Source organism: Diceros bicornis, chromosome 14, assembly GCF_020826845.1.
Source record: "Diceros bicornis minor isolate mBicDic1 chromosome 14, mDicBic1.mat.cur, whole genome shotgun sequence".
In the NCBI taxonomy this organism is placed as follows: domain Eukaryota; kingdom Metazoa; phylum Chordata; class Mammalia; order Perissodactyla; family Rhinocerotidae; genus Diceros; species Diceros bicornis.
The window spans coordinates 22,945,265-22,963,544 of NC_080753.1; the positions used below are offsets into that span (position 1 = coordinate 22,945,265).

At 37.0% G+C, this 18,280-nt stretch overlaps 1 protein-coding gene across 6 annotated transcripts in view; it reads right to left on the reverse strand.

Annotated features, from left to right (window-relative positions):
• Positions 1–18,280, reverse strand: part of UBR2 (ubiquitin protein ligase E3 component n-recognin 2) — a 114,684-nt gene that overhangs the window by 66,343 nt on the left and 30,061 nt on the right. For 5 of the 6 annotated variants that reach the window (XM_058554367.1, XM_058554365.1, XM_058554366.1 and 2 more), the window contains exons 3-7: positions 15,535–15,613; positions 13,028–13,141; positions 4,538–4,668; positions 1,764–1,902; positions 1,203–1,265 (exon numbers count right to left, since the gene is read on the reverse strand). In XM_058554367.1, the coding sequence (XP_058410350.1) occupies positions 1,203–1,265; positions 1,764–1,902; positions 4,538–4,668; positions 13,028–13,141; positions 15,535–15,613 (526 nt within the window). The remainder of the gene's footprint in view (positions 1–1,202; positions 1,266–1,763; positions 1,903–4,537; positions 4,669–13,027; positions 13,142–15,534; positions 15,614–18,280) is intronic. The other variant, XM_058554368.1, reaches the window with a different exon arrangement.

Sequence of the window (18,280 nt, forward strand, 5' to 3'; positions counted from 1 at the left end):
ACACATCAGATTGGCAAAAATTTTAAAACTGGACAATATATAGTTCTGACAAAGCTGTGGAGAAATGGGAACTCTCATACACCGCTGGTGGGAATATATATTGGTACCACCATTGTGGAGACTAACTTGGCAAAATCTAGTAAAGCTGAAAACGCTCACACCCTAATAACTCAGAAATTCCATTTCTTGGTATACACCCTAGAGAAACTTTTGCATCTATGAACAAGGGGACAAAAGAACGTCCATAGCAGGACTGTTAGTATAGCAAAAAATTAGAAATATCCTAATTGTCCATCAACAGAAGAATGGAAAAATTATGGTACAATCATCAATGGAATACTTTATAGGTGCATGTATCAACACAGATAAATCTAGAAACAACCCTGAAATGAAAAGGCAAATTGCACAATAATACATTCCGTATGAATCTTATTATAAAATGTTTAAAAGCCTCCAAATCAATACATATGATGTTGACAGATATTTAATAGATGAAGTATAAAGGCATGCATGAGAATGAACAAATGAATTAATGAAAGTAGTTATCTCTAGGGAAGAAGAAAGGGGAATGGGATTAAGAAGGGATAATATAGGGGCCTCTATACTATTTATTTAAAATAAGTATGAAGAAAATGATGTATAATGTGGGCACACAGGTGTTCACTGTGTTATCTCTATCTTTATTTGTATATTTAAAATATTTCAAAACATAAAATTATTTCTCAAAAAGGACACTTGCATAAAATGCAGTTACATGGAATAGTTAAAAATAATAAATTCTAACTTTTTAAAATAAATTTAAATGTGGGAACAGTTTTCTTTTAGAGAAATAATACAGTACATGCTATTAGGATATGCAGCATACCTTCCTATAAGGTATCAAGAAACAACCCTTGAATTCTAATCTTGGTGCTAAAGGCCAGTTTAATTCTTAAAAAGTAATGTGAAACCCTATCAAAACAAATCAAAACACAAAAAATTTTCTAAGATGTCTCTGATGGACATAGGAAGACAGAAGATATATATCTCATCTACATATTCATTTTCTAAATAAATCTTACACAGCTTAAAATTCATAAAGGCAGAAGAATGTTGGCTTTACATTCATAAAAGCAGAAAAATGTGTTCCTAAATGCCAAAATACGGAACTGGTTTTACACTAATAAAAAATAATAGTGTAGGCATGTTTTAAAATTACTTACCACAATTACTGATTTTGCTTGCTCACAATACTGGAAGTCTCCACATCGAACTGACCTACGTCCCTGTAAATAAAGATATTTAAAATTTACCTGTAAAAATATTATATTCAGTATTAATAACTTTTGAACCAGTAAACAAACATATTTAAGCATACAACAACTCTGGTCAATTTTTAACATTTACAATGTTCATTCTATGCACTGATAAAAAGTAAATTAAAATATTTTCCTTCAAAGCTATCCTAACATTTTCAAGCTATTAGTAAGTATATCTCTTTAAACAACATAACATTTGTTCTTCTAGGCTGCTGTAATTTCTATTTTCATAACTGATTATTTCTAATTACTGGGTAGAATGAAGGCAACTGTATCTGCATGGTCTCCTGAACTTTCTATTTGACAATAGCTTAAGATTATACCCAATATATATTTGGGCCAATATGCAAATGATATTAAAAAAATAGCCTAGATATATATACCTCTAACTCAATTTTCTAGGATAACTTATCTGTAGTAAAAGTTTAATTTATTATATGATATCAATATAATGAAATTACTTACATCTCGATCTACTGTAGTTGCAAAACCAATAGCTTCTTTTTGTGTACAGTTAACAGCTTTTTGAAGAGTATAAATAACTTGTTCATAGGTATGAACTTCATCATTAAATAGCATGCAATAGTAGGTGTCACTCTTCTCTCTATGGGATAAAACATTAATTACATATTATATATTTGCATATTATCTTGCTCCAGGCTGATTTATTAAGAGTATACTTTGTTCTAGGGAATGTGCTAGGTACTGGGTACATATCTGTAACGAAGTCATCCAAGGTCCCCACGCTCTATGACACTACTGTCTGGTGGGGAAAATAGATATCGAACATATAATTCTATGTGAACTGTCTTTTATCAAGAAGAGTAGTAGGGGGCCGGCCCAGTGGCATAGTGGTTAAGTTCGAATGCTCCGCTTTGGCAGCCCAGGGTTCGCAGGTTCGGATCCCGGGTGCAAACCTACGCACCGCTCGTCAAGCCATGCTGTGGCAGGCATCCCACATAAAATAGAGGAAGATGGGCACAGATACTAGCTCAGGGCCAATATTCCTCAGCAAAAAGGGGAGGATTGGCAATAGATGTTAGCTCAGGGCTAATCTTTCTCACCAAAAAAAAAAAAAAAGAAGAAGAGCAGAACGCTAGAGCAGGGTAAAATGGGTCTTAGAATGCAGGGAACTGCCAGAGAAGTAACCTGAAGAGATTACAGAGATCCGAAGTCAGAATTGGCCATCAGTGGTTCTCAATTGGGGGCATTTCTCCTCTACCCCTCACAGATGACCATTTGGCAACGTCTAGAGACATTTTTGGTTGTCATGACTGGGGCAGGAATGCATCTATGGGTGAGGGCCAGGGATGCTGCTAAATATTCTATAATCCACCAGGTAGTCCCCATAATAAAGAATTAATCTGGCCCTAAATGCCAACAGTGCCAAGGTTGAGAAACCCTGGTTCAGAGGAAGGTGAAAGCAAAGGCCCTGAGATGGCAACGGTAAATACTGGGAGCTGGATCACAGGGAGGAAGGATGAGATTAGTCTGGAGAGAGACAGAAATCTTTTTTTTTTTTTTTTTGGTGAGGAGATCAGCCCTGTGCTAACAGCCGCCAATCCTCCTCTTTTTGCTAAGGAAGACTGGCCCTGGGCTAACATCCATGCCCATCTTCCTCGACTTTATATGGGACGGCGCCACAGCGTGGCTTGCCAAGCAGTGCGTCGCTGCGTGCCCGGGATCCAAACCGGCGAACCCCGCGCCGCCGCAGTGGAGTGTGCGCACTTAACCGCTTGCGCCACCAGGCCGGCCCCAAGAAGCAGAAATCTTGAATACTTTATAATGGATTTTTGATTTTGCTATCCTAAGGGCAATCAAGGATTTAAAATAGGAGATATGGTCAGATGTGCCTTAAAGTTCACTTTGGCTACAGTGTGGAGAACAAATTGTGAGGGACAAGAGCGGATATGGCAGTCCAGTTACGGAGGCCATGTTGCCCAAGGATGAAATTAATGTAATTTGCACTAGGATAGTAGTAATGGAGATGAACAGAAGTAGAGCAATTTGATAGAGGGAGAGCCAGCTGGACTTGAAATCTAAACAGATACGGGTGCTTCAGGTTTCTGGGGAGATGGAATGTCATTTACTAAGAGGGGAAAACATTACAAGAGAAGCAAGTCAGATTCTTTTTCCTTCTATGCTGGTGGCTCTGAACCTACAACGGAAGAAAAAAATAAAAACAAAACTCTATTCTCTAGGTTCTAAATTTGGATCTTAGATCAATGGTTCCCAACTTGAAGTACATGAAGATAAAGTCATGAGATGAGGGCCTAAGTCATTTTCAATATTTCCAAAAAGGTAAAGTAACACCTCATTTTATTAAAAAACACTTAACCCTCAACCTCATTCAGATTCTCACTCCAACTTGTATTCAACCTTAACTATGAATGTAACTCCAACAAGCTTGGTTAGAATTAAAAGTGAAAGAAGGGCCAGCCCAGTGGCACAGTGATTACGTTTGTGCGTTCCGCTTCGGTGGCCCAGGGTTTGCGGGTTTGGATCCCAGGCATGCCCCTAGACACTGGTCATCAAGCCATGCTGTGGTGGTGTCCCACATATAAAATAGAGGAAGACTGGCACAGATGTTAGCTCCGGGACAATATTCCTCACCAAAAAAAAAGTGAAAGAGCAGGTTGCTTGAGGCAAGCACCCTCGCGCAGAAAAGTAAGCCCCTAACCTTAATACAGCTATGGCAGAACCCAGCTCTCTGGTCACAAGTTTGTGACCTCTTCAATAATCTAAGTACAAATGGTAAAAATGTTAGATGTACACTAAAAGAAGCAAAGTGTGGAATAAATGTTATAAAAATTTAGAATCAAAATGGTTAAAATTGAGTTTGAGCACTTGTCAACCCAGAAAACTCACTTATATCAAAGAGCTCACTGCCTAATTATATCTGATAGACAAAACAAAAAGAATAACTTAACAGTTTTATCACACAAACAAGAGAAAACTTGCCTGTGCTTGAAACCAGTGACAGAGCCTTGACATGGCTTAAATATGGCTATAAACCAACGACACCAACCAACTAACAGGGAGAAACCTCAACCAATCAAGTGGATCACACATATTTAAAAACCATAAAATCAAGCTTATTGTACTGCTGAAAACTAATTATGAAAAAAAAAAAAGATTATGTTCTATCCTAGCTGTATTAAAGTTAATTTGAGGAATAAGAATCAAAACGGTTAAAACTGAGTATGAGCAAATACAAAGAATAAATTGGTTGTACTTACACCATCTCTAAATCTGCTGGCAATTCACTTTCTTTTTCCCAGGTTAATATATCTACTGCATATCGAAACATAACAGTAAAAATGGCATAACTTCTTGCTATCACATCTTCTGATAAATGCACAAGAGGATCCTGAAAGAAAGAACAGGAAAAAAAAAATCAACCATGTTAAACACACATGAATTCTCCTGTTTCCCAATCCGCCTCTACCCCTTACAATACTACTGCCAAAAGCTGATGATCTTCCAGCTTCAGCTTCTCTTCAGTTTGATCCTATACATTACCTCCCACCAAACTAAGCTTCCTGAACCTTTTTGTTGATAATAATCCCAATTACTGAATCAATTGAACCGAAATATTCACGGCACTCCAATGCCTATTAAATCTAAAAATTTTAGAATGGCATTCCAGAATCTTTAAAACCTAACATCAAACCATCTTCATAGCTTCATATCCTACTAATGCCCAATTTCCAGAGTAAACAATGGAATGCCATCTAACAACAAGCAATATTTAGTTTTATAGGTATACAGGAAAGCATGATTTTGAGGATTCTAAAAGGGATAAGTCAACGAGGCCAGAAAACTGCTCCTTGATGTTCCAAGAACCACTCACTTCTCCACTCTCTCTCAGCAGGGCAAGATGTGTGTACATGTAACACAGAACTTCGCACATTAGGCTTAACAGTGAATAAGTCACTAAATTTCTAGGTTAATGTAAAAAGGAAGTACTATAAACATACATTAAGTGTATCATGGTGTCTTTCAGCCAAGGCTGGCAAAATGTTTTACACAACATTTAATCAATGCTTTATCTTAGATCTAAACACATTATTTAGCTTAATGGCTAGAGAGTGTTATATTCATTTCTCAAATAGGAAAACCACTATGTTCCAACATCATGGAATGGGAATCAACACATTCTTGTAAATATACATAAGGATCTAGAACATTTTTGTATATCTTCACCAAAGATAAGCCTAGCGGAACTGATATAAAACAAACAGAGAAGGTAAATAAAAAGAATGGAGGAAAAAGGACAAAGATTCTGAAAGAAGAGATGGGTCAAGGGCTTGAAGAATGTAAGAAAAAGTAAAAAAAGTAAGAAAAAGATTTTTCAAAATCTTATAGCACTTTTTACCTACAACTCTTCTCAATAGATTGCTTTATATGTCTCATCAAAATAATTTTTTTTATCCTACTAGCAAGGTTTACTACTATTTCTCATGGAGACTTTAGAAGTTGTTAACATAGTGAAACCACCCGTACAAAGAAGGAACTAGAATTGGTATCTCTGGGGATTCATAAAAGAGTGGGTAATAATAATAATATAAGCCTCAAAATAGAAAGTAGGAGCAAAACTCAGTTTTCTTGTTGATACTATCTCACTATTTAGTCATTCCATTTCTTACACTTATGTCCCATAATACAAGACATTTAGAGGACTGAAGAATTACGATAAATAGGATTTATAAGAATTAAATGGTCCTGGGACAGAAACAATTGCCAACTCTTGAGAATCCAAGCCTGTAGTGCCCAAATTCTGTTCTGCAAAATCCCATGGCCTGGTAGAGATGTTTCCTATTTGAATTACACATCAGTTTAAAAATATATAATTATCTATATAGTAAAATTTTTTTTTTAATTTTATTATTATGTTTTTTTGGTGAGGAAGATTCTCCCTGAGCTAACATCCATCGCCAATCTTCCTCTTTTTTTGCTTGAGAAAGATTGTCCCTGAGCTAACATCTGTGCCAATCTTCCTCTATTGTGTATGTGGCATGCCTCCACAGCACGGCTGATGAGTGGAGTAGGTCCATGCCCGGGAACTGAACTCTGAACCCAGGCCGCCAAAGTGGAGTGCAAGGAACTTTAACCACTCAGCCATGGGGCCGGCCCTCAATTATCTATATTTTTTAAATGGTAATATAAAAATACACTGTAAAATATGTTACATTACATATTGGGGATCACCAACAAGTAATTCTGTTGTTACAGAATTAACTCCATTTGGGGCAGGTCTAGGAATACAGATTCTTCTGCCATCTTTGTACATATGTTTTAACTTCTTGAAAAATGGTCACTGATTAAGAAAGAATTATTACTGCAGTGCAGAGATACTAGGTTGTGCAAGTCTAGTCATATGTACAATGGTAAATTAAATGCTAGGAAAGACCTGCTCAAAGTGCTCTTATCACAGCATAAGTCAGTTGGAATGAGGAAATAAACGACCATCTTATCCTATGTTGTATTATCAATTATGACTCATAATTGTAATTCTCTGATTACATTTATGTTAGAGAATGCAAGCCTTTGTCAGTGAGTCAACTGTGATTTCCTCTTCTTTCAAACTAGAAGAACGCAGAGCACACTGTGAAAAAGGTTATCTGTGGTTATCTTAGAGGGCAGTGGGAATTATGGAGAACTTTAATCTTTTATGCGACATACTTTTATAATGTTTGAATTTTTAAAATGTAAGCACGTGTTACAATAAAGATTTTAACTGTCATATACAAACGATATGAATAAGGATTTTCTCCATACTGCCTGCAATATTGTGATTTATAAGAAATATATATTTGGTCATTCAGACAACCAAAATGTATTTCCCATATACTGTATATGTGGTCTTCGTCTATAGTTCCTGGCTCACAGCTCCCAAAACCCTTGGAATTTCTTGTTTATGTTAATGAAGGTGACTTTTGGACCCCACCCAAAGGTGGGGGCTGGTTGCCAGGAGAACCAGCCATGTGATCAGAGGACTGCAACTTTCAGTCCAGGGGAGGAGGGGGATTGAGGTTGAATCAATTGCCAATGGCCAACGACTGAGTCAATCATGACTACTAACGAAGCCTCAATAAAAACCCAAAAGGACAGCTTGTTGGCCCTTTTATGGGAGACTTTTCACACTGGGGAACCAGGATGCTTCCAAGTGTCACCGTGCCGGACCCCAAGATCCACGAAGACGGAAGCTCCTTTGTTTGGGACCTCACCCTATGTATCTCTTCATCTGGATGTTGATTCGTATCCTTTAATATCCTTTGCAATAAATCAGTAACCCAGTGAGTAAACAGGTTTTCTTGAGTTCTGTGAGCCTTTCTAGCAAATTAATGGAACTTGAGCTGGAGTGGGTGGTGGGAACCTGCAATATGTAGCTGGTCAGTCAGAAGCACCTGAGCTTGAGACTGGCGCCTGAAGTGGAGGGCGGTCTCGTGGGACTGTGCCCTTTACCTGTGGAATCTGATTCTATCTCTGGGTAGATTATGTCAGAATTGAGCTGAATTCTCGGACACCCTGCTGGCATCCAAGAACTGCTTGTCGGAAGCCTCTACACACACGTTGGAATTGGGTCCAGGAACCCTTTTGCACTGCCCAACTAAAACTAGAAATAAACTAGAAACCAAACAGTCATCAAAACAACCTCATTTATTTCATGAATTGATTTCTAACAAGTAAATAAGATACATTTCAACTTATAAAAAATAAATTCATTAATAATACCACTTTTATCTATTTTATTATTGTGATTTTTTAATTAGAACTTTACTTAAAAACAATTCCCCTGCTAAAAATGTTTTTAAAAACCAGCACAGTGCACCATCAAACAGTTCGTTACTGGAGTCTATACTACTTAGGTTTAAAGCCCAGCTCCAGCACTTACTGTGTGGGACACGTTGGGCAAGTTTCTCAGTCTCTAAAACTCAAGCTTCTGCAGTTATAAAATATTGGTAACAGTAGTATTTATCTTCCAGGGCTGTTCTGAGAATTAAATGAGATAAACCAAGTACAGAACTTAGCATAATATTTAGTGATTAATAATCACTAATCTGCATTCAGATGAGATGAGAACAGCATTGCTAAGTGAAAATTTCAGATAAAAAAATCTTCACTGAGGTTGTTCATTCATTTAATATTTGTTACTGAATTAAATTTCATCCCAAAAGGGATTTACAGTAACTTAAGAATACAACCTTAAGTTTTATTTTTTATAAAACTTTTATTACATCCAGTGTAATAAAATAGTATTAAAAAATAGATGTACAAAGCAGGAAAAATGAAAATAAAGATAGGAAGATAAATTGAAGTCAAGATAACATCTGTTTATAAATGCAGATCATATAAATTTCCATACAGCTACGACAGACAGGCTCTGTTTCCCAGAAGCCTCAACAAAAGAAAACACAATCAGTTATCAGGCTCACACCAAGAGAAACATATTTCCTAATGCAGAGACCTAAGAGAAATTCTTATGGTTCACATGAAGATCAACAAAGGAGACACTATATATAGTATATATATAGTATATGGCACTAGGAGAGGTACCATCCCACCAGCCTCCCTACTCACCCCCATGCCCGAAGGCCCATGTGGAAACCTGGTTGGGCATTTATTGTTGTTATAGTGATGGCAGATGCTATTGCCATTTAATGAGTTGGAATCAGGTATAATAAACACAATGCTTATGACAGTGTATACTTGGGGTCAGCAAACTTTCTGTAAAGAGTCAGCAAGTATTTTAGTTTTTGCAGGCTATAGGGTCTCTGTTGTAGCTACTCAATTTTGCTGTTGTAGCAGAAAAGCAGCTATACAATACATAAACAATTAAGCGTGGCTGCGTTGCAATAAAATTTTATTTATGGACACTGAAATTTGAACTTCACATCATATTCACACGGCACAAAATACTTTTTCCAATTATTTAAAAATATAGGTGGTCGGCCCGGTGGCATAGCGGTTAAGTTCACACATTCTGCTTTGGTGGCCGGGGTTCGCCAGTTCGGATCCTGGGTGCGGACCTACTCACTGCTTATCAAGCCATGCTGAGGTGGCATCCCACACAGAAGTAGAAGGACCTACAACTAGGATATACAACTGTGTACTGAGGCTTTTTTTTTTTTTAATTTATTTTTTTCCCCCAAAGCCCCAGTAGATAGTTGTATGTCATAGCTGCACATCCTTCTAGTTACTGTATGTGGGACGCGGCCTCAGCATGGCCGGAGAAGCCGTGCGTCGGTGCGCGCCCGGGATCCGAACCCGGGCCGCCAGCAGTGGAGCACACGCACTTAACCACTAAGTCACGGGGCCGGCCCTGTACTGAGGCTTTGGGGAGAAAAGAAAAAAGAGAAAGATTGGCAACAGATGTTACTCAGGGCCAATATTCCTAAAAGAAAAAAAAGTACTGAAATGTATGTAAAACAGCAGCAGCTACTGAAATGATATAAACGGTAAAATAAATAAATAAAAATATAAAAACCATTCTTAGCTTATGGTGGTGCCAGTAACGGGTTGCAGACAAGATCTGGCCATAGTTTGCTGACGCCCGTCCTACACAATGAAGAAATGCCCAACCCCAAGTGCCAAGAGTTAAGAAGACCTGTGGAACTTCTAAACACTATCCCTACACAAGTATATTATCAAGTTTTTCCGAACTTTTTCTTAAGATGCGGGCTAAATGTATAATAAAAGAAATTACGTTCAAAAATAAAAACAATTCTATAACAGACTGAAAAAGTACATCTCTCTTCCATTTCAAGCATAAAATATAGAAAACCTACAAATATACATGAATTTAGTGAGTGGAGACCAGGTATGCTAAACACAATGCTATCTTTTTAATATCTTATAGTCTCATCCTTGAAGACTTCATTTCTCTTAACTGAATTCTCAAATAGGAATTAAATGACAGAGTCTGGAAGTTTCATTCTCTGTCAAGTTGCTGGAGTATATATTCTCCAGGCAGGACCATATAATTTCAGTCAGGCAGGTAATCTTGCTGGCACCTTCTTAAAATTGAGGAAATTAACCAAAGTTTGCACTATTTGATAGTATGAGGATAAAGCCCACAGAGCAACTGTAGGCAGCTTCATGATTTTTCTTAGAAAACTATTTTAAGTCTACATTAAAACAAGGATAAAAAGGTACTAGAAGTCCTAAAGTTTTTCTTTTTAAATAATTTATTGAGGTGAAACTGACAGGACACAAAATTAACCATTTTATTTATTTATTTTTAATAATTTTATTTATTTATTTATTTTTTCCCCCAAAGCCCCAGTAGATAGTTGTATGTCATAGCTGCACATCCTTCTAGTTGCTGCATATGGGACGCGGCCTCAGCATGGCCGGAGAAGCGGTGTGTCGGTGCGCTCCCGGGATCTGAACCCGGGCCGCCAGCAGCGGAGCGCACGCACTTAACCGCTAAGCCACGGGGCCGGCCCCAAATTAACCATTTTAAAGTGAACAACTTGGTGGTATTTCCTGCATTCATAACGCTGTACCACTACCACCTCTGTATAGTTCCAAAAACATTTCTATCACTTCCAAGTAAAACCCCTTACCCATTAAGCAGTTTTCTCCCATTCTCCCCTTCCCTTGCCCCTAGCAACCACCAGTCTGTGTTCTGTCTCTACAGATTGATCTATTCTGTATATTTCATATAAATGGAATCATACTTTCCATTTCCACACTTTTTGAGCTTTTGTGTCTGGCTTCTTTCACTCAGCATAATGTTTTGAAGGTTCGTCCACGCTGTAGCACATATCAGTACTTCATTCCTTTTTATGGCTGAGTAATATTATATTGTATGTATAGACCACAATTTGTTTATCCATTCATCCACTGATACACATTTTGGCTGTTTCCACCTTTTGGCTTTTGTGAATGATGCTGCTACGAACACCCATGTGCACATACTTATTTGAATACAGTCATGTGCCACATAACGCAGTTTCGGTCAACAACAGACTGTGGTCCCATAAGATCAGTACCATATAGCCTAGGTGTGTAGTAGGTTATACCATCTAGGTTTGTGTAAGTACACTCTATGATGTTTGCACAATGATGAAATCATCTAACGATGAGTTTCTCAGAACGTCTATAAGCGACACATGACTACTTATTTTCAATTCTTTTGGAGAATTTTGGAAATTTTGGAAAATAAGAATTTTCAATTCTTTCCACCTATGAGTGGAATTATAGACTTATATGGCAATTCTATGTTTTAACATTTTGAGGAACAGCCAAACTGTCTTCCACAGCGCTGAATCATTTTGCATTCCCACTAGCAATGTACAAGGGTTCCAATGTCTCTACATCCTTGCCAACACTTAGTTTCCATTTTTTTCGATTACAGCCACCACACTGGGTATGAAGTGGTATCTCCTTGTGATTTTGATTTGTATTTCCCTAATGACTACTGAGGTTGAGCATGTTTTCATGTGTTTGCTGGTCATCTGTATCATCTTTTTTGGAGAAATGTCTATTCAAGTCCTTTGCCTATTTTTAATTGGGTGGTTTGTCTTTTTATTGAATTGTAAGATATATATCCTGGATACTAGACCCTTATTAGATACATGATTTGCAAATATTTTCTTCCATAGTCCTAAAGTTTTATATTAAGCTTTCAATTTTTTTTAAAGCACAATTCTTTTTTTCAAATATATCTTTGCCTTGCATTTTTATGTATGGAAGTCCAATCCAATATTTAAAAAAAATAAAAACGGAGCTGCTTCCATAGAAGTGGAGAAATCTGAAACCCTGACCACTTGGTGTCTCTCTGCAGCAAATCCTAGAACACCTGCACAAAGCAAATGAAACACAAACAAAATATGTTTTCCATTGCATCAAATCATTATGCACAAATTTTGATCTGTCCACAACACAGCAGAATACAATCTAAAAGACACTGTCCTACACCATAAAGTCTTGGTCATTCTGTTAAAATATTTGAGACCTGTAAGGTATGTATACCAGGAAGGACTATTAATGTCCACTTGCCTCAAATCTTTATCAGATCTACCAACAATGCAGTAGTACTTTGAATGTACCCACCTCTCTGCCATTTAAAAATAAAATCTGAAATAAGGATCTCGAATCAAACACCAAATTGTCACAAACAGCAGCAGAGATCCAAGTATTTATTTACTGTGAGTCCACTATATCATTATAAGTATTACTTAGAGAAAAATAATACAGGATCAACAATAATTTTAAAAGGCACATATTCACACCTGGAGTGAGTACAATTTGTACTGAGCTGTGCCACATATCCAATGACATTTATTTACCAGGAGACGATGTTTAGGATTGGCTGCCATGTATGGCTCTAGAAGAGAAAGGTATCTGGCCTACAAAGTTTTAGTCAGTACAGAAATCAACTAAATTAACTGGTCTACACAAATAGGAAAAATAATCCTTTCAATAATAAATGAGGACTTAAAAAAACCTCATATACGCTTAAAATAAAACAAAATCTCAAACAAATAAGTCCAAATTAAACTAAATTTCCAGAACTTCAAGTGTGTACTACTAGCAATGGCATGGCATCCATAAAACACAAAGAACTTTCAAAGTATACTTGGTCATTGTTAACAGTGACAGGCCTATTTTGCTTATCAATTTCTCGTATTATATCCTAATTTCTATGTCTGAAAATAATTCAAACTCATGGCTAAAATAGTAGTTCCTTAAAAACAACTTTGTGAAAACGTTTTTACCTCTTCTTCCTCAATTTCAGAGGTGTTAAGTTCATGTTTTTGACAGTAAGGACCCTCTTTCCAAGCTTCAGTATCACCACAGTCACAGAAACCTCCACCTCCTGATGTTGTCATCTTGAAAAAAAATTGTAAAGTATCTTGTCAATAAGTATTTACGGAGGGCTATCAGATTATAAATAAGAATATCAAGCACTAAGGAAATAACATTGCTCAAGTGTTTAATTTCTTTGGAGGGATAAAATTAAATAAAATGTCAAACCTCTCAATGTAAAAAAAAGCTTTTTTTTAAAAATAAGCCTATTGGCTAATTTAAGTGATTTCAAAATAAAATAAGCTGCTTTGTAGTGTCTAGTAAACTACAGATATTTTAAAGAGGTAAAATACATCCACCTACAAGGCTTCCTTAATTAGGAAAATCACGAAGGTTTTTCTGCTGGGTTTTGGCTAAATTGGTATAATGCTGGTATCTATGCTACCAGGTTACAGTGCTAATATAACAGATTCAAGAGTCATAAAGATCCCTACAGCTGCTGTCCCCTAGGCAAGTCTAACAAGAGTCCTGCAGCTGCATTAGAGAAAGTGACCAAGAAAAGCTATAGAAACAGTTTATTTTTCTTTTCTAACACTCTCTAAATAGCATTCTTTGAAAAGGAAAGCAGCTTCGGAAATACAAAAGTGGACCGTATGGTCATAAATACTTTTCACCACCTGCGGGGTTAAAGAATTATTCATACTTCCTTTTTTTTTTTTAAAGATTTTATTTATTTATTTATTTTTCCCCCAAAGCCCCAGTAGATAGTTGTATGTCATAGCTGCACATCCTTCTAGTTGCTGTATGTGGGACGCGGCCTCAGCATGGCCGGAGAAGCGGTGCGTCAGTGCGTGCCCGGGATCCGAACCTGGGCCGCCAGCAGCGGAACACGCGCACTTAACCGCTAAGCCACGGGGCTGGCCCTATACTTCCTTAAGATACGGCAATGATTCAAGGAATCTGGCAAGACAGAACCTATCATTTAATAATTGGTACACTGAAAATTCTGCTTTTTAAAAATACTGTGTGAGAGAGTTTAGCAATGGGTATTAGATGCAAATTTTAAAGTTAGCCCTACTATATTTTGCCCACAGAAAGTATTTGCGTGTGTTCTATATCACAATATTATTCATGTAAATCCACAAATGACAGTTATTCCCAGGGGCTGCAAAGATATATGCCAAGAAACATGGGCAGGCAGCCTATTGCTTTTATGCTTGTTCTGGTTACCAAAGGTAAGCAGAACAGCTCAAAGGAAACTGGGATTTTCTTATTGATTTATGAAAACAAAGAGAACATACAAAAATACCCGAGTCCAATTTTGTAGCTGTTTTAGTCCATTAATATCACTGTTATTATTATTAATTTATTTTATGTTTTAGTCCATTATTATCAATACTTGGGTAGAGGGCACAAAAACAAACAGGTGGAAAAGTCCTGAACCAACAGGGCTCCTGAATTAATAAGAAGATTGCAATATTCCTTACCTACCATTTTATTTGAGATTAGGGTAAAAAGTTCTAGCTACTAACAGTTCCCTAATTTCTGAATGTTCAATTTCCAGTAGAGGAACCAGGACAGGCTTAGCAATAATCTGTCTGTGCCTGTATCTCTGACTTAAAAAGCAAACATACCTGATTTTCAGAAAAGTACTGACTGCATTACAGCAGTGGAAAAATAATAAAATTGGGGGGCCATCCTGGTGGCGTAGTGGTTAAGTTCACACGCTCCACTTCCACAGCCCAGGGTTCGCAGGTTGGATCCCGGGCATGGACCTATGCACCACTTACCAAGCCATGCTGTGGCAGGCGTCCCACATATAATGTAGAGGAAGATGGCCACCGATGTTAGCACAGGGCCAATCTTCCTCAGCAAAAAAGAGGAGGATTGGCAACAGATGTTCGCTCAGGGTTAATCTTCCTCACACACACACAAATAATAATAATAAACTTGGTGGGTCTTATGTTCTAGAGTTGGGCCTTCTTCTACATTGTAGTAAATGCCTCTTAAATATCAAGAAATGACAAATCTTCTGTAGAAGATGACCAATAGATAGAGCATTTCTTAACTGTATAATCCTGTCACTTTCCTTACCCATTTTCTCACACATCCTCCCTTCTCAACCTCTCTCACACTTTTAACTCTCAGCTTTATCTTCTAATTTTTCATAACCCTCTTGGTAAGCATTGAATTATGAAGATAATAAATATTATAAAAAATGGCAAAACAAACTAGTTGAAAGCCAACATGCGGGAGCTGATAATATGTGTTGTCTTTCTTAAACCATGTGTTCCAAGAAGTCTGGATTCATAACTCATTTCTATACTGCCATCATAGGTTTAATGGTGTTTAAATAACACAATTCTTAAATCACTCTCCCCCATTTTGGTGTTAAATTTTGGAATTTTAAAAAGGCAGAAAAGTATCTAGTATAAAATTCAATATTGGGTATAGTTATTATCTGGACATTACTAACCCTATATCGATGGTCTCTGTGAATACTTCCCAAAAAGCACTCCATGCATAAAACACAAGTTGGATCAACTGCACAGTCTCTGTAAAGTTAAAGGAAAAAAAAAAAAAAATCAGAGTGTCATAAAATAACTGTATATTTCACAACATAATATTTCAAATTGGAATCCATCCTAGAAGAGCCAGAACAGTCAAGTGCCTTGCTGTTAGAAGGAAGGAAATATTATTCCCAAGGATCTGTAAGATTTTTGATCAGTGAAGTCAGCTTAAGAACCTGCTTCTCATACTGGATGTGTACTTGGGAGTCTTTGAAGGCATATTATTACTAGAATGGTACCTTCCCCCAAAGATTTGGGGATTTTATATTTTATAAAGGTATTTAATATAGATTTTAAATTAAAACACACAGACATATATGTAATAGATTTAAAATTTTATGACTTCTTAAGATATATCTTGAGATTTCAAATAACTTCCTCCAAACAGGTGTTTCAGGCCAAGGGTCTTCAAAGTGGTACATACGTATGTACCCCCCAGAAAGGCAAGATGTCTAACTAGGACACAAGTAGACATTAGAACTTGTATTTGTATTTATACTTTAACTAATTTAAAAGGGAAATGAAACATTCTTAAGTGTTCAATATACAGATTGACATGGGTCTCCTCACTTGGTCTGTATGTCTGATGATCACATAACACATATGGTTCATAAGATATTCTGATGGGAGAGTACGAGTTCCACAAGGTGGAGGGGTTGACAGCGGTGCCCTCAGTTGTTTCATCTGCTTTCATCAAACTGCCAGTTAGATACATTTATAGATCATATCTTAAATAAAAGAATCTCTAAAACTCCATGCAATGAGATGGGGAGTCATGAAAATATTTAAATTTCCCCTTATCCTCATTCTTGTTTCCTCAGAGGCAACCACTCTACTGTGCTTCTTGTGTGTCCTTTTATTTTATATATTCTTGCAGAATGTTTTTGAGTGCATGTATTTTTAATGGATGCAAATCTTACTGTGTTATATATCTTATTCTGTTCTTTACTTTTTCAATTTGGTAACATGATCCATTCATTTTGTATGGGTGCATCTGATTTGCTGTTTCTAATCGCTATAATGTGCCACGACATGTATCCAAAACGTTTCATCTCTCTACTATCCCTGTGCTGGACACCTGGAGTACTTCCAATACCTTTCTACCACAAGTAATGCTGCAATGAACATCCCTGTAAATGTTCTCTTATGGACCTGCTTGAGACTTTCTTTGGCATATAAACTCAAGAGCAGAATTGTTGAATTACGTACATGCAAAGTTCTTATTCTGAGTGCCATGCTACTGTCCAGAGTGGCTACATATCCCCCAACAGTGTGTAAGGATTTTCAGTCCTGCATCTTCATCAGCACTTAGTTTTATCTAGTTTTCTAATATGTGCCACCTTGACATATAAAAAATGATATCTTCCTGTTTTAATTTGCATTTCCCTGAGTGCTAATAAGTTTGAGCAACTCTTCACATGCTTACTGCTTTTGGGGTTTCCTTTTGTATAAATTTCCTTTTTATATCCTTTGCCCATTTTTCTGCTGGGATTGCTTTCTTTATCTTATTTGCAGGAGTTCCCTGTATAATCTAGTCTAGATGTTATTAATCACTTGACAGTATTAAACATTGCAAATATTGTCTTCCATTTGTCACTTGTGTATTAATTTTGCCCATGGGGTCCTTTGTTGAATAAAACTCCCTATTTTGATTCAACTAAATTTATACACACACATACACACACACACACACAATTGGTTTTGTGCTTTGAGGTTTTAAGAAGTTCTTTCCCCAACCCCACAAAAATATTTTTCATTCTCTTCTATTAAGCTTTTGGTTTTAATTTCCACATTTAGGTGTTTAATCCATCTGAAGCCTATCTTTGTATATGATGTAGAACAGAGATACAGTTTTCTCTCTCTCTCTCTCCTTTTTTTTTTGGTGAGGAAGATTGGCCCTGAGCTAACACCTGCGCCTATCTTCCTCTATTTTGTATGTGGGACGCTGCCACGGCACGGCTTGATGAGCAGTGTGCAGGTCTGCACCCGGGATTCGAACCCTTGAACCTGGGCCGCTGAAGGGGAATGTGCCAAACTTAACCACTACACCACCGGGCCAGTCCCAGAGATACAGTTTTACTTCATACATAATGAGGTACTGTTTTTCCCAACATTATCTACTAAACAATCTAACTTTTACCTATTAATTGTGGTGTCACCTTTATAATATATTAGAGTTCCCACATATCCTTGGGTCTCTGTCTAAGCTCTCTAATAGGTGTGAATGATCTATTTGTTCATTCTTATACCATACCACACTTTATTACTATGACTTAGTGGTATGTCTTAATATCTGGTAGGTTAAGTTCCTGTTTATTCTCCTCTTTAAGGTGGACTTAGCTATTTGCAAACTTATTTATTCTTCCACATATCATTTAGGATAAGTCGACGGAGTGCCTCAAAAATATCCAGCTAAAAACTTGACAGAGATTACTTGGAATTTATTGATAAACTTCAGGAGTAATAACATTCTTTTTTATTTTTAATTTATTTAATTTATTTATTTTTCCTTATTTTATTTATTTATTTTGTGTGTGTTTGAGGAAGACCAGCCCTGAGCTAACATCTGCCAATCCTCCTCTTTTTGCTGAGGAAGACTGGCCCTGGGCTAACATCCATGCCCATCTTCCTCTACTTTACATGGGATGCTGC